The sequence below is a fragment of the Canis lupus genome, chromosome 4, assembly GCF_003254725.2.
Source record: "Canis lupus dingo isolate Sandy chromosome 4, ASM325472v2, whole genome shotgun sequence".
NCBI lineage: Eukaryota > Metazoa > Chordata > Mammalia > Carnivora > Canidae > Canis > Canis lupus.
The window spans coordinates 19,742,249-19,765,188 of record NC_064246.1 but is presented as its reverse complement, the minus strand read 5'-3'; the positions used below and the strand labels follow the sequence as shown (position 1 = coordinate 19,765,188).

Below are 22,940 nucleotides of genomic sequence, written 5' to 3'. Positions count from 1 at the left end.
GAAAATTAAAATCACAACAAGATAACACTTCATATCTATCCAATTGGCAAACATTTAGAAGTCTGATAATAATAATATCCTTATTGGCAATGATAAAGAACAACCAGAACTCTTATATAATATAGGTGGGAATGCAAATTGAAATAATTCCTTTGGAAAAAATTGGTATTATTATAATGTTGAAGTTGTACAGACTCCATCAGCAATTCCATGTTTGACACACTTAAGTACCAAGAGAATGTATCAGAACATTTATAATAACATTGTTCATATTAGGAAAAAAACTGGAAACAACCCAAATGTATATCGATCATACAATCTTCTAGCCTTACAGTGAAATGCTCTACGGTGATGAAAATGAGGTAAATTAGAGTTACATGCAACACCATGGATATAGGTTTTGGAGGAAAAATTCAAGCAGCAGAAGAATATATATATCATGATTCCACGATTCCATGATTTTGGAATTCCATGATTCCAAAATGTTATATAAACATTTTTAAATATGTAAATTTCACTAATATTATTTTTAAGAACTTTTTAAATAGAAACTGTCAAACATATTCAAAGACACTATATAATGAAACACCATGCACATATCACTTAGTTTCAACAAATCATCAACGAATGGCAAATGTATATCTTTTATATTCTCTACTTTTTCCCACATTGACTTATTTTAATAGAAGTCCAAGATTTTGTGTCATTTCACCTGTAAATACTTCCATACCTAACATTGTTTAGGAACATAAAAATATGTTGTAAAACTATGAAGAAAAACTGTTAAGAAAAACTTAAAGAGGAAACACAGGATTTGAGTTAGTGGTTACTTCTAAGAGGGGAGGAAGGGATAAGATTAGAAAGACAGCAGTCTTAAAAATAATGGTAATGTGGGCACACGGATGTTTGTGCTATTATTCTTATCTCATGAACACACACACACATACATCTATATATATTCTTCAGTATCTGTTCAAAATATACTTTAGATAATTCAAAACAATTCAGTTTGGTGATCCTTGTCCACTTTGGGAGTGTATATGAAGTCCAGATACTGATGAAAAGAAGTTGGTAGGTAAGTGGCAGGGACTTCTATAGAAGCCCTTAGAGAAAAAAAAAAAAAAAAAAAGAAGAAGCCCTTAGAGAGCCTGACTTCTAGCCTCTGGAGTCTGTGGGGGTACAGAGGCTTATACCCAATTCTTGCCTCAAAACCTTTTAAGGTGAAAGGATGTTTAGTATTGCCCAAGAGGGAAGGACAAGGAGAGAGGGCTTCAATGGTAGCAGTCTAAATTTCCAATGTTTATGGGTTAAAGATATAGGTTTTCCCATGGGCCAAGTGGACTTCGCAGAAGTGAGCCTGGTGTTCCACCTCAAAATACATCTCAGCTCAAATAATCACTTACTAGGGTGAGGTGACTCCAACAGAAAGAGTGTGAGGAGTGTACTGTTGGAGTGAGAACTGAGAAGCAGGTGCTAAAATGTTACCTGGAGATTTCAACATCTAGGTCAGGGAACTGAGTGTGGGGAAGGTCCCTTCCATAGAGGATGTTTCCGAAGAAATTGCAAAAATTCTCAGCATAGAGGCAGACAGCAGTTTGTTAAACCACAGATGTCTGGCCCTCTCTTTCAGAGATCCTGATTCACTAGCTATAACGTGGAACCTGCAAATTTGCTATCCACTAAGATCCCAGATGATGCTGACCAGGAACCCACTTTGAGTAGTGTATTCTAGGAGGCTCTCAAATGTAGCCTCTACCCCCTCTCTGGACTTACTCAAACCGTTTCCTCCTCACTCTGTGTTCTGATAACATCAGTTCCTTCAATTCCTTAAAATCAACAATGGTCTTGCAGCCTTAAGAGCTTCCAATTTGCTGCTCCCTCACCATACAACACTTTCCCCAAGCCCAACTTTGCTGGGCTAACTCCTAGAGATCTTTCATTTCTCAGCTTAAATACCGTCTTTTAAGGAAACCTTCCTCAGCCTATCTATAGGGTTTGGTGCCTTCATTATCTGCACCCTCCTTTATCACATTTATCACAATTGTAATTATGTAATAATTTGGGGAATTTTTGTTTATTGTCTGCATTCCTTACTAGACCCTAAGCTCCATGATGGCAGGGAATTTTTCTGGTTTTCTGCTTTAATCTTACTGCCTATAACAATACATGGCACATAGTAGGCCCTCCTATTGATTGGATAAATGAATGAATGAAGGCATCTAGATTTTCCCAAAAGGTAGATGAAAAATGCCCTAAATAATGTAATATTTCAAAATATTTGTATAATATTTGACACCATATATCATCTATAACTATTTATAATAATATTTTTATAATTCCTCTGTATCTTTTAAAATACCCTTTGTCGGGGCAGCCCCGGGGGCTCAGTGGTTAGCGCCGCCTTCAGCCCAGGGTGGGATCCTGGAGACCTGGGATCAAGTCCCATGTCAGGCTCCCTGGATGGAGCCGGCTTCTCCCTCTGCCTATGCCTCTGTGCCTGTCTCTCTCTATGTCTCTCATGAATAAATAAATAAAATCTATAAAAATAAACAAACAAACAAACAAATAAAATACCCTTTGTCTTTGTAACTAATTTATTTCCTGAGCACATCACTTGCAGGCCAATGTCTAGAAGTAACAATAGCAAAACGAAATAGCCAAAGCTGGCATTGATGTCTATAAAGGGTAAATTTGTGCTGCTTCAGAAGGTTGTGTATAAGCAAACATACTTAGTGTGACCCAGCTGTACATTCCTAGGAAAAGAATTTGAAGTCAGGATACAAAAAGGGATCATGGCCATTTGCTGTGAATTCCTGCATACTCTTTCATGTGTGGGTGATGCATGAATGTAATTCATTTTCTAAGGCAACTCTTTCAATGAAGCTATGTCCAAAATTAACAAGCTTTTTAAAAATGCTACCTTCGGTGATATAGGATCTCGCCTCTACAAAACAAAACAATTTCTGCCCAATTAACTTGGAAATCAACAAATATACCAAAAACGATTTCTCAGTTTGCTAAAACTGAGTCACAAAACATGGATAAAATATTGATTACACAGACAGGCACACAGATACAAGGTCAGTCTTTAGTTGCTGGGTATGCTTATTAGATTTTCCTTTTTTTTTTTTTAGATTTTATTTATTTATTTGTGAGAGACGGGTGGGGGCGGGCAGAGACACAGGCAGAAGGAGAAGTAGGCGCCATGCAGGGAGCCCCACGCGGGACTCGATCCTGAACTCCAGGATCACGCCCCTGGCTGAAGGCGGCGCTAAACCGCTGAGCCACCCGGGCTGCCCTGCTTATTACATTTTCTTGCAAAAATAGTCAAAAGGAAAAAAAAATAGTCAAAAGGATATTTCTCTTATTGACTGTCGCATTCCTACATGGAAAACCAAAATGTCTCATTATTATTTTAATGCATTTTTAAGGTAGCCTCTGGATCAGAATCTGTGTTCCTAGCTTCTATGGGGATGCCTAAGTGTTACAGGTTCTTCAGTCTCAAAAGCTCTAATTTTATCCTTAAAAAAATATGTGTGTGTGTTTGGGGTGGGGGTGGGGTTCTTCAGTCTCAAAAGCTCTAATTTTATCCTTAAAAAAATATGTGTGTGTGTTTGGGGTGGGGGTGGGGATAACATGTAACAGATTGGTTGCTGGAAGATGGGAGGAGAAGTTACTGCTAAAAGAAGATTGGAAAACACTACTCCAGTTTGGCACTAGTAGAAATTAGTTCCAAGTGTTACCTGTTTATATATAGTCCCTTTGTAATTAGAGAGATATTGTGTCCAGATTTCCCAGTGTCCAGGTCATTCCTTGGAATGTCTCCAGTTCCACTACCCTCTCCTTTGACCTTCAGTCCTGTATGTCCAACTGCCTATTGAATATCATCTTTTGGTCTTCTCAGACTCAAAGCATCACCCTCCACCATAAATTAGCCACTTCTCCCATTTTCTTAGTCCTTACTATTGACCCCAATATTCTCTCACGTACCTGACTTCGAACATGTGGAGTCACCTTTTTTACTCATCCCTCCTATCTGATAGTCCGTGATCAAGTTTGGCTTGATTTCTTTTCTTCTAAATCTTGCTCACTCCCATCTTTTCTCTGCTTTCCCACTGCTTCCCATTCAAATCAATTGGAGCATCTGACACCTGGGATTATCTTCTGCAGCTTCCTAAATAGCCTACTGGTTCCATTCTTTTCAAGTCTAATGCATTCTTTCAGACTAATTCTACTTAAATGCTCCCTTTCATCTTGGTACTTCCCTAGACACAACCTTATAAATGGTTTCCAGGTGGTTTTGCAACCAAGTCTGAACCATTCTGCTTTGCTTTCAAGGCATCAAAATCATCTAGCTCTACTGTCTTTTCAGGTTAGGTCAGTCTCCTCCCTGTCATATAAAAACATTACTCTTCCAGCATCTGCGCCTTTATATAAACATGTTAAGTTGACCTGGGCTAAAGTTAGGGACCCATCCCTCTGCCTACTTCTTCAATCTTTACTCTCATCTTTGCTCACCTATTACCCATGTTCTTCACATAGCCAAGTACTCACAGTTCTTTGAAAACACTTGTCTTTAGACCTTTGCACTTGCTTTCTACTCCACCCTTAGTCTCCTCAAACTAAAGGCACCTCCTGTGGGAATGCTTTCTTTATCCTGCCCTCTGGGCAAGATAATCACATCTTTCTTTGAGATGCTGTTGTGTTCTATATATACTTCTGTTACAGCCCTTATCATACAATATTGCAATGTTTTGATTACATGCCTGCTTGATTGCTCTTTTAGATTGTGAGGTACCCTCTCAGAATAGTTTTAGACATGGTTTCAAAACAAGGTCCCTGACCTCTAATAGCTCACAGTTGTTTTGTACTCCCAGTGAGTCATTTTAGTAATTTAATAGGTATTTGTTGAATGAATAAATGCATGAATAAATGAGTAGATTTCTTTTTAAATCCTCTCACTCCTTCACCCTCTACATGTTTGAAGCCTTCTTTGATCTTTCTAGTCCTGCAACCCTTCTCTGAAGCCCAATAGTTCTTACGGTTTTGTACTATAGAAATTTGGATGATTTCTTTAATTGAATTATAAGCTCCTGGAGGGTGGGGACACATCTTATATTGTCTCTGTCATTGCAATAGTCACAGTGCAGAGCACATAGTAAAAGCTAAATATGTATTTGCTGTCCAGTTAATTAGAGTCATGTAAACTCTGGGCTTAGGAAAATAATCACAGCTAATAGTCTACCTGGAAAATTCTAAACTTTTCACAATATGATTGCAATCACGAAATTAAGTACTAATTCATTCAGAAACTAGTGAATACCTAGGAATTTTCTGGCACCAAACCAGTGGTTGGGATACAGGCATGAATTCTACTAGTAAGGAAATTCTTTCAGGTAAAATTAGTATTGCTACATAGAGCTGTGTACATCTTTTTTCATTTTTATATTTGTAAATTTGTAGTTGGTTGATTAAGTAGTTTTCGAGTGACCACCAGATTACTTTGTTTTGGGGGGAATAGATATCTTACAATTCTTCCTGGCTGATTTTTCTCATAGGAACACTGAATTCTTTTTTTGTATCTGAGATTGTCACAGTCCAGAAATGGGGAGAATCAGTCTTGAATGATCTGGTCTAGTTTTTGTGGATTTTTTGGTCCATTCTATGTTCAGGATTAGTGGGTTGGACAGGACTAAACTAAGGAAGCTGTGTGTGTACTAGAACTTGAGTGCTCACCAGCTTACTTAGACTGACCAGAAGTCACTGAGAGGTTCCTATTATGGTGCTGTGAAGTCTCAGCAGCATTACCAACTAGACTTCTAGAGAATGTCATCAGGTATGCTTAGAATAGAAGGGTAGGCACTGCCCTGTGTCATACAATTTCAACCCTTGGTCATGTCTTAGGCCAAATGACTCACTCCTGATTTAAATCTAAATTAAGTTTCTTGTTTTCCTGTTTCTTTATGCATTAGTTTACTAAACATTTCTTAGTGACTACTATGGGCTAGAAAGATACAAAGCAGATACAAAGGTGCTCAAGTTGCAAAGGAAAACCCTTGCCCTCAAGGAGTTCATTTGGGTAACTAGATAGTAGTATATATACCATTGTAGAAATACTATTTAATAGTGTATTATGTTGCCTTTGAAAAGCAAAATTCAACATATAAATATGTCTTTGGACTAGAATCTCTTGAATCAATATGCAAATATAAATAAAACCATTATTATTAATACTATTACTGTCCCATGATATAAATACTGTGTAAGAAAAAGACAAAGCTCTGTTTACACCTTGAGTAAATGTTAGATAGTAATGAAGTCATATTCTACTAGTAAAAATGGTTGGGAAGGCAAAGTGACTGTAACAGGACTCTAAATACCAGTAATTCTCTACAAAAGCAACACACTAAAGCACTTTATTCACATATTCTTACACTGTAATATTAGAGTTCGCAAAGGTCACCCTGGGGCTGAGGCCAGATCCAGGTTTGTTGGGCCTGGCGCTCATAAATGTGGAAAGGCCCCTTTAAAAAATGAAATAAAATTAGACCACAAAATTTGGCATAGTTTATGTAAATGAGGAGCCCTGAAGCTTAAGCTTCATTTGCTTCAAAGAAAAGCTAACTGATAAGCACTTAAAAGATTAATATTCTCTCTACTTATTAGTCATTGTTAGGCAAAGACTTGAGCATTATGGAGAATAGTATTCATTAAGCTGTTATCACTAAGCTCATAATAAATACAACGCATGTAAAATGAATCTCTAAACTGATCTTACCTAACTACAACCTTATTCTATCTTTTTTCTATTAGTCTTTATTCTATCATTTGGCTTTCTTTAAAACTGAAAAAATATCACAGGTATTCATTGAGTCTAAATCCTAAATACTTTCTTTTTTTTTAAGCTTCGGGCTGTAGACCTGCACTGTCCAATACCACAGTCACTGGCCACATTTGGTATTGGGTACCTGAAATGTGACTGGTGCAACCAAGGATCTGAATTTTGAATTATATTTAATTTTAATTAACTTAAATTTTAAAACTGATAATTCCACTGTTAGGAAATTTTGAAAGGAACAACTCGAGTATGTCAAGCTATTTTTTCAAGTGTAAATGTTATGGAATCTAAATGCAGATTAAGTATTTCCTAGGAAAATTTAAGCAGCCAAATTGAGATGTGTTGTTATAACTGTAGAAGTCACAACAGATATCTACTAATAATTTCCATGTTGATTACCTGTTGAAATGATAATATCATAATATATTGATAATATGATACATATTTATAAAGTCAATTTTACCCGGTTCTTTTTACTTTTTAAAAATATGGCTACTCAAAAAATTTTAATTGCATAATATGGCTACTATTATATTCCTATCGGAAGTGCTATGTTAGACTCGGACTTTTCATCCAAAAGGAGTATATAATTTTTGAAACCACATGCTTAAAAGATAAACTTAGGAGGATCAGGGTAGATGGAAAGCAATCACCAAACATTGCTAATGGGACATTTTTACCTTACTTGAGGAGGTGGGATTCCTACCACTATGCAATCCAACTGTACTCTGGTTCCTTCTGGAACTTCTCTGCTCCGTAACTTTTGAGTGAACCGAGGAGGTTGCCCCAGAGGTTCTTCGTAGTACAAAGATGAAGGGGAAGACCCGGGGGTGGTGTCTCCACCAGCTGCCTCGCTGGCAGCCCGCTCAGCTTCGCGCCTCTTAGCTTCCTGTCTTTCAAGGGCGTGATTCACTTCATTATCCCTAGTATCTGCAGGGATAGGGATGGGAACAGAAGATCTTTCTCTTCTTTCTGAGATATCTGACAAACTGGAGCTATTTTCCTGCATAAGTTTGTTTTGAGATTCCAGTTTACTCTTGTGGTTTTTGCAGGCACGAGGTCTAATCCTTTTGGAGCTATGGGCTTTGAAAAGGGAGGACAGCTCTTCAATGAAATCAGCAGCCTTATTTAAGAATACTTTTTTGGACTGGGTTTCCGAACTATACTGTGGCCTTTTTGCCTCCTGGGGGCTCTCTTTAGAGCTGGTAGGATCTCGAGAGTTATCCTGACAGAAGTTTGGGTCAAAACTTGATTTAGGTGAGTGTTTCATTTGATCAGATGAAAGACGTTTTCTAGCTTGAGCTTCATCTGCTTTCTCCAAAGGATCGTGATTGATTGCCAATCTTGCCAGATTGACACTTTCATCTAATTCTTCTTGGCTCAGGAAAGCTGAAAGATCTGGAAGGTCATCTTGGCCTCCTCCTCCCTCAGCAGCTCCAGAAGGATTGACAAAGTGGAAAGGGTTGGAGGAAGGTTCTGCTCGACTCCTCTCATTGTTTCCCCGATGCCTCGTTTCTGCTAAATAGCTCTCTCTTAGAAGCTGAGATATGGAAGTAGAAGCTTCTATGCTGTCGTCTTGCATACTGTCACAAAATAACAATAATAACAAAAGTTGGGTCATTTCTAAAGAATAACAAGTCTATAAGTATGATGGATTCTTAGGAACTTAAATTTTGAAATTGAAAAATTGCCTAATTTTGATACTTGTACAAAATTTACATTAAAGACTTAAAGATTAACCCCAAATTGTAAAATAAAGAGGAACTGAATGAGATTGCCCTAAACTATAAAATAAAAACATGGATGATAACCATTCTATTAAGTTCTTAATACAAGTTCAACAGTGAAAGCTATAATGTAACTATAGTGATATTAAATGAAATTTCTAAGCATAATTTTGATAATATCTGTAAAGGCCTTTTAGTTATGAAAATCTTTCATACACAGAGATTTGCTGTCTGTACTCTCCTCTTCATCTTGAATGCAATAGTATAATAGAAATTAAAAGATAATGACAACAGCAATTTTTCATTTCATTCCTAAAAGCCCTGCATAAACTGACTTTATCTCTTATTGTTTCAAGACTTTTTCATTCCGTTTTACCCACACTGGTTTCTTATTATTTCTGAAATATATTTCTTTAATTTTATTTATTTACTCATGAGAGAGAGAGAGAGAGAGAGAATGCGAGAGAGAGGCAGAGGGAAAAGCAGGCTCCATGCAGGAAGCTCGACGTGGGACTCGATCGGGGCGGAACTTGATCGGGGTCTCCAGGATCACACCTGGGCTGAAGGTGGCGCCAAACCGCTGAGCCACCGGGGCTGCCCTTTCTGAAATATTCTCAAGTCACATCTGAAATGCCTCAGAACATTTGCACTTGTCATTACCTGTGTCTGGAGTGCTTTTTCTGACAATGCTGTGTGACTTACTTCTCATCTTCCTTCAATTATCCAGCCATCTATTCTCTCCGTGGTGGTTCCTTCTTTAGGGCCCAACATAAGAAGGCAATCTCCTTTCAGCCTACCCTTTTTACTCAGTTTAGTTTTCTCAGTACCACTTATGTCCATGAGAAATATCTGGGGTGTGCATTTTGAGAAGCTTGTGATTTCCCTCCCATTAGAATATAACTACCACCAATGCAAGGACTTTGATCCCAATAAATAATTGTTAAACTAATGACTAAATTCTTTGAAACAGAAGAAAAAGATACTGACAACATAATCTTAGTAACTGAAAACATCAGTTTAATCCAGTCCATGAAAATAAGTAATGCTTTTGTTTTTTGACTAGAGACAAGTTGTTTAAATTCAATGTTGTTTATAAGTTCAATCTGTTCTTGAAACGTATAGTGATTTAGCCTTTTCAAATCAGGTATAATTAATTTAATTTCTACAAATATATGAGTTAGAGCCTAGATTTTAAAAAATCTCTTATGTTAACATTGGTGAAGAGGGGACATAGGAGATAGGGAAATGAGGCTCAAGAAAGGACATCCTATACTGTAATTCACTGTGTACCTTTCCTGACTTTAGAGTGTTAATTGTACCAAGATATTACTGATTCAAAAAATAAATGATTTTTAAAACATTAAGAAATACTACAGTAACTTTAGTTCAAAGCCCCTGGACTAGAGAGTTTGGTAATACAAAGCAATTTTATATTATTAACATTTTATCATTTATTTAATCACAAATTTATTAGAGGGATGGCAAACTTGTGACCTGTAGGCTGTTAACTTCTGTCTTTTCTTAAAAGACATAGCTAACAGTATACAGTGTTCTTCCCATGGATCTTGACTTTCTTAACATTACTCCTTCAGTAACCACCAATCAATCAGAGATGGTAATAGAGATGAAGACCATTTGCCATTCTTGGCTACTATGTGCTAGGCCTTGTGCTGGAAAGATGGAGAAGAAAGTAATCTAAATATTTTTAAGTTTTATGATTCTATGACAAACTTTTGTTTCAGTTCGTTCCTTTCGCTTATATGACAGCCTCACTTACATCATATAGAAAGCTTCCTAGGAACTTCTCAAATTTTTAGAGAGCTACCCAAAACTAACCTCTAAATTGTCAATATAAGCAGTCACCTTGAGAGAGCAATTAGAAATGGCTAAAAGGATCACCTACAGCCAAATATTATCCCATATGCTAGTTACAGCCTGAAATTGCCATTACTGGAGTCATTTGTTGGGTGAAATCTATTGTGCCTTAAAGATAAATTAAAAATGATAAGGTGTTGGATGAGTACAAAGATTTATTTACAAAGATATTCATCACAAAGATGATAGTACTAAAAAATTAGAACTACATTCAATAAGAAATTAGTTAATTAAATTATACTAAATAAAGCTATCTGGTTATTTTAAACTTGGTAGGACTATAAATGATATACAAAATAGTATATGAAAGTGTAATTGATATATCAATTGAAAATTTGTCTCATTGTGCATTTACTATATAAGAGAAGAGTTGGAAGATATGTATAAGGTGCAAATTGCTATTTTAAAATGCAATTAATAGGGCAGCCCCCGTGGCTCAGCGGTGTAGCGCCACCAGTCCTTGGCGTGGTCCTGGAGACCCAGGATCAAGTCCCACATCCGGCTCCCTACATGGAGCCTGCTTCTCCCTCTGCCTGTGTCTCTGCCCCTCTCTCTGTGTCTCTCATGAATAAATAAATAAAACCTTTAAAAAATCATAAAGAAGAGAAAATGCATTACAGCACTGTACTGTATTTTTTAAAAATCTAAAACAATCCATGTATAAGTGGACCCACACACTGTTCAAACCTATGTTGTTCAAGGGCCAACTGTATTTAAATGTAAAGGGGAAAATTAAATAGTTTATAAATCAGTATCATTCTCTATTAGTTGAACATTACTGTATATTGTATTTTAATGTAACTTCATCTCTAATTTTGTATTCTAAGATGGCTTTTATCTCACAGCAACATGGAATGAGAATTGACCTTGGAATCAGGTTGGTTTTCAGATTCTGGTTTCATGAACACTTAGCAGTCAAGTGACTTTGAGGAAATTATTTACTTTTCTGAGCTTTGGATTCCTCATCTGTAAAACATGGATAATATCTAATTTCTAGGGGACTGAGGATTAATAACATCATGAATGCAAAGCCCATAAAACAGGGCCAGCCCCTGTCAATGGACACTCAAACGATGCTAGTGAAAAACAATATTTAAGCAAAGGTGATGTTAATGTTGAAAAACTTTTAAGAACTTTATATTTACGGTGGAAATAAGAAAGAAAATACTTATAAAAAGTAATCACTGCTCTCTGTAACCAATCTTTTTCTTTTTTAAAGAAAAGAGGCCAATTGAGGTGTAAATGTATACCTATACCTGTTCTGAAGCCAATTGAGGTGTAAATGTGTTCCTGATCATAAGAAATTATTATGAGGGGGATCCCTGGGTGGCGCAGCGGTTTAGCGCCTGCCTTTGGCCCAGGGCGCGATCCTGGAGATTCGGGATCGAGTCCCACGTCGGGCTCCCGGTGCATGGAGCCTGCTTCTCCCTCTGCCTCTCTCTCTCTCTCTCTCTCTCTGTGACTATCATAAATAAATAAAAATTAAAAAAAAAAGAAATTATTATGATAATACTTTCAAGTATTCAAAATAAAGAATTGCTTTAAGGTTTTAATTTAATTAATGTTTAATTAATTCATTTAATGTTCTTTAATGTAGTGTATTTATTATCTAAAATTTGGAAGTTAGATAGATGTGGCTCAGAACCCAGTTCTGACACTTTCTGACTCAATAAATTCAACAAAGTCACTTAACCTCTATAAGGAATAATAACACTAGCCATCTCATAGGTTGAAGTGATGATTAAATGCTCTTGGCATTTAGTAAATGCTCAATAAATAATAGTTACTATTATTATTATTATATAACAATTATACTGACATACTATAAAAAATGGAAGTAGAACTAGTAAAGTGGTTGAAGAGCAACTGAACTCTAGATTTGTAGTTCATTCAGCACCATCTATCTTCTATTGAAATACATGTAGTCTCATGAATGAACTGTGCTGCCTGCAGGTCTTTCTATGTATTTTCTTTACTTAGGCTGCTCCCTGTCCCCACCTCCCTTCCCTACCTTACTGGGCCAAGTTCTACATGGTCTTCAGTTCTTAACTGAGACATCACTGTGGAATTTCTTCTTTGTTCTGGGTTGGGTACCTCTGCAGTGTGCTCCCCAAACAAAGCACTTATCACAATATATTAAATTTGCCTATTTACTTTTCTGTATCCCTCACTTTGTTTTTGTATACCATCATCTCTGTGCACATATAGCACATAGAAAGTGATCAATAAATATCTATTGAATTCTTTTGTTCATTAGAATTTCCTGCTAAACCTATTGTTGCTTATCTTTTATTTTAATTGCAAGATAAAGTAAGACAGATAAACAGAAATCATATTTACAAAGAAAATTTATAGACATAAAGAAAAATATCAGCTGGTAAAAGCAGTAATAACTTCAAGGTGACTTCCAAAAGAAAATTTATTTTTGGAATTATTCCTTCTTTTTATACCAGAAGTATCAAAGAACATATGGAACATATGTGTCAAAGAACATAATCAGAAACCTGGATCTGAATCCTAACTCCAACACTAATTAACTGTGTTATCTTGAGCAATTCATTTAAGGCATTTGAATCTCAATTATTCTCATCCTTCAAATGGGATAACAACAATTTTGTTTCAGATGGTTCTCAGATGAAAACGTACATATAAATTGTTAAGCTGATAAATATCACTTACAATAGGAAATAAGAAAATGTAACATTTTCCCTTTCAAGCATTAATGTAAAAACTATCTGTTTACCAAAAAAATTTATACTTTTATTTTTTTTATTTTTTTTTTATTTTTATTTATTTATGATAGTCACAGAGAGAGAAAGAGAGAGAGGCAGAGACACAGGCAGAGGGAGAAGCAGGCTCCATGCACCGGAAGCCCGATGTGGGATTCGATCCTGGGTCTCCAGGATTGCTCTCTGGGCCAAAGGCAGGCGCCAAACTGCTGCGCCACCCAGGGATCCCCTTTTTTTTTTTTTAATTTTAAAATTTATACTTTTAAAAAGCCCAAATGCTGTTATGGATAATTTAGCTTTCATTTATTCATTCGATAAATATCTACTGAGCATCTACTATGTACCAGGCACCATTCTAGGTGCTATGGATTCAGCAGTAAACAAATGACAAAGTCCCTACCCTCATGAAGTTGGACATTCTAGTGGAGAAGACAAATGTTTATTTTATTTTATTTTATTTTTTTAAGACAAATGTTTAGAAGAAAAATAAGTAAGGCAAGGGAATAGAGAATGAAGGGGGAGAGAGGAAGGTATGCTATTTTAGCTAAGAAGATCAGGCATATCTTCTAATGTAGTGGAGAAGTTAGCTATATAACCATGTTGGGGAGAGAAGAATGTTTCTGAGAAGTGTCAAGGTGAAGAGAAGTAAATGTTTGCTGTGTTTAAGCCAAGCCCAGTGTGCCAAGAGGTGAATGAAAAAGAAGAGTAGAAGAAAAAGGAGTCACAAAAGTACCAAGATCATGTGAGGCCTTGCAGACCATGGGAAGGACTTTGAATCTTATTACATATTTAAATGGGAAAGCATTTTATAGTTCTGAGAACCAGATGACATAGATTTGAAAACATTTAATTGTGGCTGCTATGCAAGGAATCAAGTTGAAGGGAGCAAGTGTGAGACAAGCACATCAGCTAGGAGACTATTGCAATATGCTATGCAAGAGATGATGGTGGCTTGGATCAATGAACGGTACCAGTGACATGGTGAGAAATGATCAGATTGGAGGTATTTTTTTAAAAAAGTAGAGCCAGTATAAATTATTAATGGACTGAAACATATGAGAAAAAGAGCAAAGCCAATGGTGACTCCATTATTTAGGGCCCAAGCAACTAGGTGAGTGGTGGAATTATTTACTTGGACAAGCAGGTTTCAGGAAAGGAAATTAAGAATTCTCTTGGACGTTTCATCTGAGGTGTTCAGAGTGACATTGGACTTTGTTTCCTTTTTTCAGCTTCTTACAAAACTGAAACAGATTTAATGCCACTTTCAAAAAATAAGAATGAATAATTGTTCTTGGAAACAAACCATGGTGAAGTTGAAATTGTCCTAGGTTGGAAATGAAACAGTTAATGTGGCATCAATAATCAAGACAGACTTTAGTAAATCATATAAACTAATTTGGTGACATAGAAGGTTTATTGAATGTTCTTTACTTTGCTGAATAGCTCTATTTTCTCCCCTAAGATTTCTCCTGGAGAGAGGATCTGCCCTGAGAACTTGCTGAAAATTAAGGGTCTGGTTCATAATAACAAAACTTGATGTTGATACCTTTGGGCATATTTTTCAACTCATGTTAACTGAGCACTACTCTTTTGTAGGCTCTAAGAAAACCTTGCTGGAAATATCATGTGGTAATACATTCATCTTTGGGTTATAATATGAATATTTAAACTGGGGTATTGACCAGAGAATTGGCAAAACCTAATATGAAGTAATTTGGACTCAAACATAAATGCTGAAGTTTTCTGGCTATGAAGTATCATTAGATATTTAAATGAAAAAACAAATCTGGTTTTACGTAAGTGTAAAAATAGCTTAATATTTAATACTTATTCATCTAGAGAGCTGGAATAGGACAAGATAAGACATCTTTAAGCAATTCATCTCTAAACTGAGGAGGAGCACAACTGCCCCACTTACTTCATAGGTTTGTTTGTGAAAGCACTTTAAACAATGTAGAACATTATGCAATTTAAAGTAATAATTTTCTGCTGGTGTGTAATTATTATAACTAGAATTTTCTTTAGGGGAAGAATCACCAAAATTAAGTTTTACTTCCTCTCTTTAATGCTGGTATTGACCTATTTGTCTTGCCTTCTCTGTCCCATGGTGTCCCACACAATAGAAGTATCTAACTTAGTTCTTTTGGAGAAACTTGCTGGGCCAAGAACCAAATCCCATTACATAGGAACTAGTCCTAGAGAGTTGGCTGCAAACCATCTTTTAAAAGTTTGGCTGCAGATAGATGCACTTCGAGATAAATCCTTCATTGTTACAGTTTCCATCCCCTTACTATTATAGTGATCCCACTTATCTTACTTTTATTTCTAGTGTATTTTTGGTGTGAGTGACATTCGTGATTTAATAAGTTAGTATCTGTCGCATTATCAGAATAAAAACATGAAATATATGGAAACATGTCAATGGCAATATGGAAAAACAGCAGATAAAAACAAATACAGACAAATGTACACATTAGAAGAGAATGTCAAACTAAAGTGGCAAAGCAGAGCTAATACACAAGAGAAACAGTAGAAATCTGTTTCATTAGGGACATTCCTTAAAGGACAGAGGCTAAGGAAGGAAAATATTTTTAAGTAAGAGGCCAAAGGTGAGTAAACCATTCTCTGATTATTGTTTTAAATGAATTGGTAAAGGTGGGAAGGTGGGAAAGAAAGTAAAGATTTAGTTTGAGTGGGAGAAAAGAGATTGGCTTCTATGAAACATACTTTCATATGCTTTTGAATACAGAACAGGATAAGCATGTAGCAAAGTGCTAGAGAAAAGGATACTGAAGTCAGAGCCCAAAGTTAGTACTTAACCTTGACAGCTAAGAAATTATGTAAAAGTAAACTCTACAACATGTGGAAAGGCTCCTGAAAAGTGAGCAAGAGGACTGCAGGCACCTAGGATCTTTTACAAAGGGTTTGGTGGTAGTCACAAAAATGAGGTTTTATATTACTCTCAAGATCTCACCAACTTAGCTCTTAAACAGGAGATCAAAAATGAGAGAACATTATCAATCTCATTAACTCAAAGATTCATTTTAAATAAGAGAAATATATATATAAAAATAGAACATTTTCATCCCTCTTCAGCCTGTCAATTTTCTAGGTGATGAAGGAAGGATTTGAAAAAGATAACTTTCCAAATTACATTGACATAACATGCTTGCTAGATTGAGAGAAGAGCAAGTACCCCAAGAGGCCAGGATCTGAAGATGTGGTTGTTGGTGAGAAGGCTGTGCTGGACCCCTCCCACAGGGTATAGTGCACTGTGACTCCAAGTAGAGATCTATGTAACACACAGCCTGTGCAGAGCTTGTCAAGGTGACTCTGGTTATAGATGAGTTCTACAAACTCTGGTGACTGCAAGTAAATAGTCATACAAGCTTTTATGTCCACCAAAAAAAAAATGTATTTGCTGAATATATCCTCTTAAATTTTTAAACAAACTATTCTGTCTGCACTTGAGTTGTTCCCTTTAAGCAAAAGTGCAATGCCCTAGCAGTTCTAAAAGCTCTTTGTCAAGTATGAAGCACCATAGAAATTTAAGAAAATATCTCCATGGTGCTTGATTCTTCTATATCTCCTAAGAGAGGAAAAAAGTTAATTTGTTCTTTTTTTTTTTTTTTTGGTCTTGTTACAGGCAATGACACCAGATGACAAGCAATGCCTTTGACAAATCTCAATGTCAATGAAGGAAACTACTGTAATTATTCTGGGGTTAGCAGGATCATTTGTCTTGTATTTTCAAGTTAGCAAGCTGAGTTCATTGTTCCTATTACATATAAGGAATTAATGGTTGAAAACTTTAGCTGTCACCTTAGATTATTAAAGCTCTTCATGGGGGCGCCTGGGTGGTTCAGTGGATGAGCATCTGTCTTTGGCTCAGGTTGTGACCCCGGGGTCCTGGAATTGAGTCCCACATCAGGCTACCCCCAGGGAGCCTGCTTCTCCCTCTGTCTATGTTTCTGCTTCTCTCTGTGTCTCTTATGAATAAATAAATAAAATCTTTTAAAAAAATAAAGCCCTTTCACCATAAAATGCGATTTGTCATCTGTTCCATTTCTTCAAAAGTTAATTTGAAAAGCCATCTCTATGAATTCTAAAATCCAACCTGGGTTAAAAACCCATTCAATTTTTGGTGTCCGTGAATTGTGGTTCTGAGTCTATTCCACTGCATGGACCAAGTACATTGTAATAGAAACATGTAATAGAGCCTGTATTCTAAATTACAGATATATAGAACTGGGGCTTTAACACATTAGTATGAGTTCCAATAGCATTTGCCATATTCTATAAGTGGGAATAGAGACAAACTCCCAGAATTTGGATAGTATCCAACTGTTTGTTTCATAGTCTGTTATTATAAGATTCTGTAATGGCTATAATTTTGTCTACTGACAAAATAAGTATAATGTGCATATATTTCATATTTCCTGGAATGGCCTTGATTTTAAACATTTTGTTTATTTTCAAATCATGTGTCAGACAGCGTATCTTAATTTTTGTTTAAAAATATGTTTATTATAGCTTTAAGTATAGACATTCTCAATTTCTTAGAAAAGGATTATGGATTTTATATGAACTTAAGAGTCATTATTAAGGAGAGACTGAAAAGTTGTGACAAGTTCTTTATTTAGAGTTTGTAGAATTCATTTAGTCATTATCAATGTGAAAATAATTGAACCATATTTTTTTCAGAAAGGAAACTGGATAGGTGTTTTGTTTCTTTCAAACTGATTGATTCTAGTGTCTTTAACAAGTGTGAGTAAGAATCTGTTGATAAAATAGTAAAATTTCTTAGCACCATTGCTGTAATGTTCACTTTGGGGGAATGGAAATACAGATTAATCCATGTTCTCTTTTTCTTTGCTTATATGGTTTTAAAATATAATTCAAGATGTGCATCTAATTACTGCTAATAGTGCAGTGTACCAGGCCAAACACTTGCCACTGACTGTCAAGTGTCTTTCTGATGCAGTTGAAGAGAGAGAGAGAGTGTGTGTGTGTGTGTGAGAGAAAGGAGAAAGAAAGAGCAATGTCCTTTGAGCAAGACTTTCTGCAGCTGTTGTGTACATTAATCCAGGGAGCAGATCTCCCAACACTAAATATAGCAAGCATATCCTTTTACATGATAAAAAAAAAATTTAAATGAAGTCTTTAACTATAGTCATATTATTTTAGATTTGATTTCCTTTAAAAAGGAAATAGGCATTGCACACATATTCTCTATACAAAAACCATTATTTTAATAAGTGAATTGTGGAAATGCCAATGTTGTATGTAACATGACACAACTTCCTCTGTTGAGGTATTTTTCCTTAGGACCCAAGAAGGCTTTGATCTCTGTCTCATCAATAATCCCCTCCAAAATCTTTACATGTAGAAAACTTTATTTTTCACAAAATTTTGTGTCCCATCATACATAATTAGGAAGCTATCCTAGGTTTCACTCTAAACAACAGTAACTAGGTCTCTGAAATATCCCTTTTTCCCATTGTCAGTGCCCCATTATCAAAACACACTTGAGATCTTAAATCTGAATATTACCTTTCTTTTTTTAGTTGACTCAGATGAGAATGTCCAACCCAGGCAATCCACTGTGATGATAATTATCCAAGGAGAACTTTTAGATGAAAGCACAGGAGAAAAAGAAAATTCTTCACACGCTTGGAAATTGAGAGCAGCCGTCCATAGAGAGTGAGGAGTTAACCTTAGTTTCAGTGAAGATGGCTGTAAGAAGCTGGACAACCTGTCACCACCGGAGCCAGAGCATTTGTCAGCTCACAGGTCCCAAGTTATTTTGAGCTGTATAAACCATGTGCCTGTGAAACATTCCACCTGATTGGACAGGAGAAAACTGAGCAAAGGGATTCCACAGCAGGACAGCACCTATGGGTGGTGGGGGTCAATCAGTTTTTCTACCTATAGAATTTCACTTCTAGCTAGAGGCCTAAGTTCTTTATTGATTTATGTGTGGAGTTAATACTAACTAATTTCATGACACCATGTTCCATCTGTCAAAGAAAATGGCATTATTTTTGAATACATCAAAATTTTTAATTTTTAGGAACTTTAATTTTAATGAAAATTTACTGTCATTTAATCACTGATAGATACATTTTAGGAAATTAAGCTGTGAGAAACCATATAAAGCTGAGGCTTAACATTTAAAAGTGGAGAGTTTTTTCACTGTTCATCCAAAAGCTAAGCAAAAGTAGAGAAGATATTTAACATTAAAAGGTGTTAATTAGAGATCACAAAAACAAACAAAAAAAAAAATGGAGAGGAAAAAACCATCAGCCTGAGAGTAAACCCAGTATTAGTATCTGGAATAACATTTTTGTATATTGCTTGAAAAGGTCTATGCTAAGATGTCTTCTCTCACAAGCATTACCAATCAATAAAAAAGAATGCTTAACCAAACCAACATCTGCTCAAAAAACTCCTTTGTCAAAGTATAGGTTTTTTTATATTAATTTCATACATTTTCAGAATGAAATTTGGGGAAAAAGAAGTTAATTCCATTGCTTGGTACAGATTAAGTGTGCTGTAACATCATTAAATCTTGGCAGAAGCCTGGGTTTTGAAAATTTAGGTAAATGTCACAGGTTATTATTTAAAAGGATCATTCTTAGATTTGTATAGCATGAAATTTTTAGTTTACATCTAGATTCTTAATTAAATCACTCAACAGTTTGTAGGAATTCTTCCCATTCATTCATTCAACAAATATTTACCTAATGCCTACTATGTGCCCGGTACTAGGTATAAAGCAGTACCTAAAATATACCAAAATTCTTTACCTTATGGAATTCACCAAGAGATCTTTTTACCCAAATCAGTCATTTTGAGACCACCTATTGTATATTGAATAGATATAAAATTTGTTTATTGTGATCACATCAGAGATTTCACTACTTTTTTATAGAGTTCTATTCACACAAGCAGAGTGAAAAAAATTGAGGAAAACTTTTCAATAACTCAGGTTAAAAGTAGTATTACTGAGGAGGAGAAAAGGTATAAAAAGAACTGAATTATGCAGGCAGGCTGTTTTTATTACCACAATAGTCCAGATCTTTTTTTTTTTTTAATTTTTTAAAAATTTTTATTTATTTATGATAGTCACACAGAGAGAGAGAGAGTGAGGCAGAGACACAGGCAGAGGGAAAAGCAGGCTCCATGCACCAGGAGCCCGACGTGGGATTCGATCCCGGGTCTCCAGGATCGTGCCCTGGGCCAAAGGCAGGCGCTAAACCACTGCACCACCCAGGGATCCTGAAACGTTGTAGTCCAGATCTTTAATGACAGATTCCTTTGGTCTCTTACCTAATCCTGTGCTGATACCAACCTCAAGACTACTTAATTGTATTTCTGCATTTTCTATTTATGTGGATGCTCCTACAATTTCTTATTTAAAGATAAGATTTTGGGGTGCCTGGGTGGCTCAGTCAGTTAAGCACCAGACTCTTGATTTCAGCTCAGGTCATAATCTTGTGATTGTGGAATCTAGCCTTGCACTAGGATCAGTGCTCAGTGGGGAGTCTGCTTGAGATTCTCTCTCCCCCCTCCCCCGAAACTCTTATCTAAATTTTAAAATCTTAAAAGAAAAGAGGGAAAAAAAAAAACTTTTCTCCCCTTTTCTAAATAAATAAATAAATAAATAAATAAATAAACTCCCTCCCATTCCACTCAGATAGAGACCTAACTAAGACCTAACTTGAGACCTAACTAATATAACTGCTGCTAGGTCTTCTTTAGGGATGTGGAAAAGTGCAACTTCTATTTCAGGTAAAAATAGGTGTATTACAATTTGACCTTCCAAAGGGAAATGTGTGCACATATTGTAAATGAACACATTTCTACTTCCATATAAACTATGCCATGATAAGACAGTGTACAAAATTCTTTGAACACTGAAAAAAAAGCTGCATGTAAATATTTAAAATAAATAATATTCAGCAATTGTGAATACCTTGCTTACAATACATCAAATTTGTGTTCTATATTCTGGTATTTTTAAATTAGTTTTTTCGGGATGTCTGGGTGGTTCAGTGGTTGAGCATCTGCCTTCGGCTCAAGGTGTGATCCCGGGTCCGGAAATCGAGTCCCACATCAGGCCCCCTGCAAGGAGCCTGCTTTTCCCTCTCCCTCTGCCTATGTCTCTGCCTCTCTCTGTGTGTCTCTCATGAATGAATGAATGATTAATTAATTAATCTAAAAATCTTTTAAAAGATAAAATAAAATAAAATTAGTTTTTTTCTTCCAAGTAACACAGCCTCTATCTTTTTTTTTACAGCCTCTATCTTGAATATCATTGTAGTACTTATATAAACATTGTACCACACACTTACTAGTTCAAATTTTACCAGAGTTTATTGATACAAAAATTAATTTTTAAAACTTTAAAAAATATTCCAACATAATTAAAAAGAAATTTCATAAATGATAAATAAACACAAGGTTACATGTCTTAAGCCTTCCCCATAAAGTTGAGTGGCTCATCCAACACATGTGTTTATTGTGGTTTGAACATGATCCTGAGCTTGCCTTCAGCTGTTTTCTTAATTCAGTCACTCAGCTACAGAAACAATTTACTCACACTGGGATGATCCACAGGAATACCAAGGAACCTAAATATCTATGACAGAGGAAGTCTTCACTTGGAGAAGAATGCAAGAATTCTGTGCTAGTAGATTCATGTAAAATTTTATATTTCCTATTTTTTCATATTGCTATAGATTTTAATTCTTTAAAAGAAATTGCTCATATATACCAAACTTTCAAAAAATTTTGCTTAAAGTTCATAGGTTTGTATTGACTTACTCCCCTCTAGTATCAGATGAGAACAAAACCCCCTCTGTATCTTATTTTTAAAGAACAGAGACATGTATTTCCTAACTTTTGTTTATGAGAAAAATACTCAATCAAAGAAAAACGATCCCAAACGATATATATATGGTGGATTATAGAGGGTCTTATACAAACTCCATGATACAATGTTATTGAGGAATACAATTAAATTCTTAAGAAACTTCTTTTTCATCTAAACGGTATTGAAAATGCTTACCTAAAACTAAAACCAAAACCAAAAACATTAAAAAAGCTCTAAGTCCAAAGCCTTAGTTTTAAAAACTAAAAACATTTTTTGAAGCTATAAACAGAATACCTATTTTAAAACATTATCCTGAGAAGTAAATTTGTGGTTACCTGGAGGAGAAGCACCATTCCTATATCAATCAACCAGGATCATCCAAAGTCCAAATCTCACTGCCTAACTTGTGTCAGCCACAGAAGTATCATGAAGGTAATGTGATACTACCCCGCCAGAGTAATGAAGGGTATTTACAGGGTTCCGTGGTGGATCCAGGGACAGTCATTTAGAACAGATTGCTCTTTCAGATCAACTTTAATAACTCAGTCTGCACAATGTTCTTAGCCTGGAGGGATGGTGGGGGCGGATAATGACTAAGATGACTAAGGAAATAGACTTTCTTGGTCTTTCCTTAGATGAAAAGGACAATAAGGAAGGAATTTTAAAGAATAAAGCATAAATATGGGCAAAATATATATACACAGGTTGCGTATGACATGTGTAAATGCTTTTATTTGATACAAAACTAAGAATATGGTTAATACATTTATTAAAGTCAATATGGGAACACAATTAATTATTATAATAATAATGTGTACTCCTCCAATTTTAGGGTAATTAGATTAAAGCTTTGCAGTGTGGTTTCCATGAAAATACAATATGACTTTCTTTAC

At 35.7% G+C, this 22,940-nt stretch overlaps 1 protein-coding gene across 5 annotated transcripts in view; it reads right to left on the bottom strand.

The window, feature by feature from the left end:
* The window catches only part of MYPN (myopalladin), a 110,074-nt gene that overhangs the window by 73,770 nt on the left and 13,364 nt on the right, over positions 1–22,940 (bottom strand). The window contains exons 1-3 of one of the 5 annotated variants that reach the window (XM_035715362.2): positions 22,383–22,476; positions 18,723–19,013; positions 7,519–8,421 (exon numbers count right to left, since the gene is read on the bottom strand). The exons of 1 other annotated variant lie outside the window; for it this stretch is intronic. In XM_035715362.2, the coding sequence (XP_035571255.1) occupies positions 7,519–8,420 (902 nt within the window). In that variant the 5' untranslated portion in view covers position 8,421; positions 18,723–19,013; positions 22,383–22,476. Of the gene's footprint in view, positions 1–7,518; positions 8,422–18,722; positions 19,065–22,382; positions 22,493–22,940 lie in introns of those variants that run through there. 3 more of the 5 variants (XM_035715363.2, XM_025434502.3, XM_035715364.2) reach the window with 3 other exon arrangements.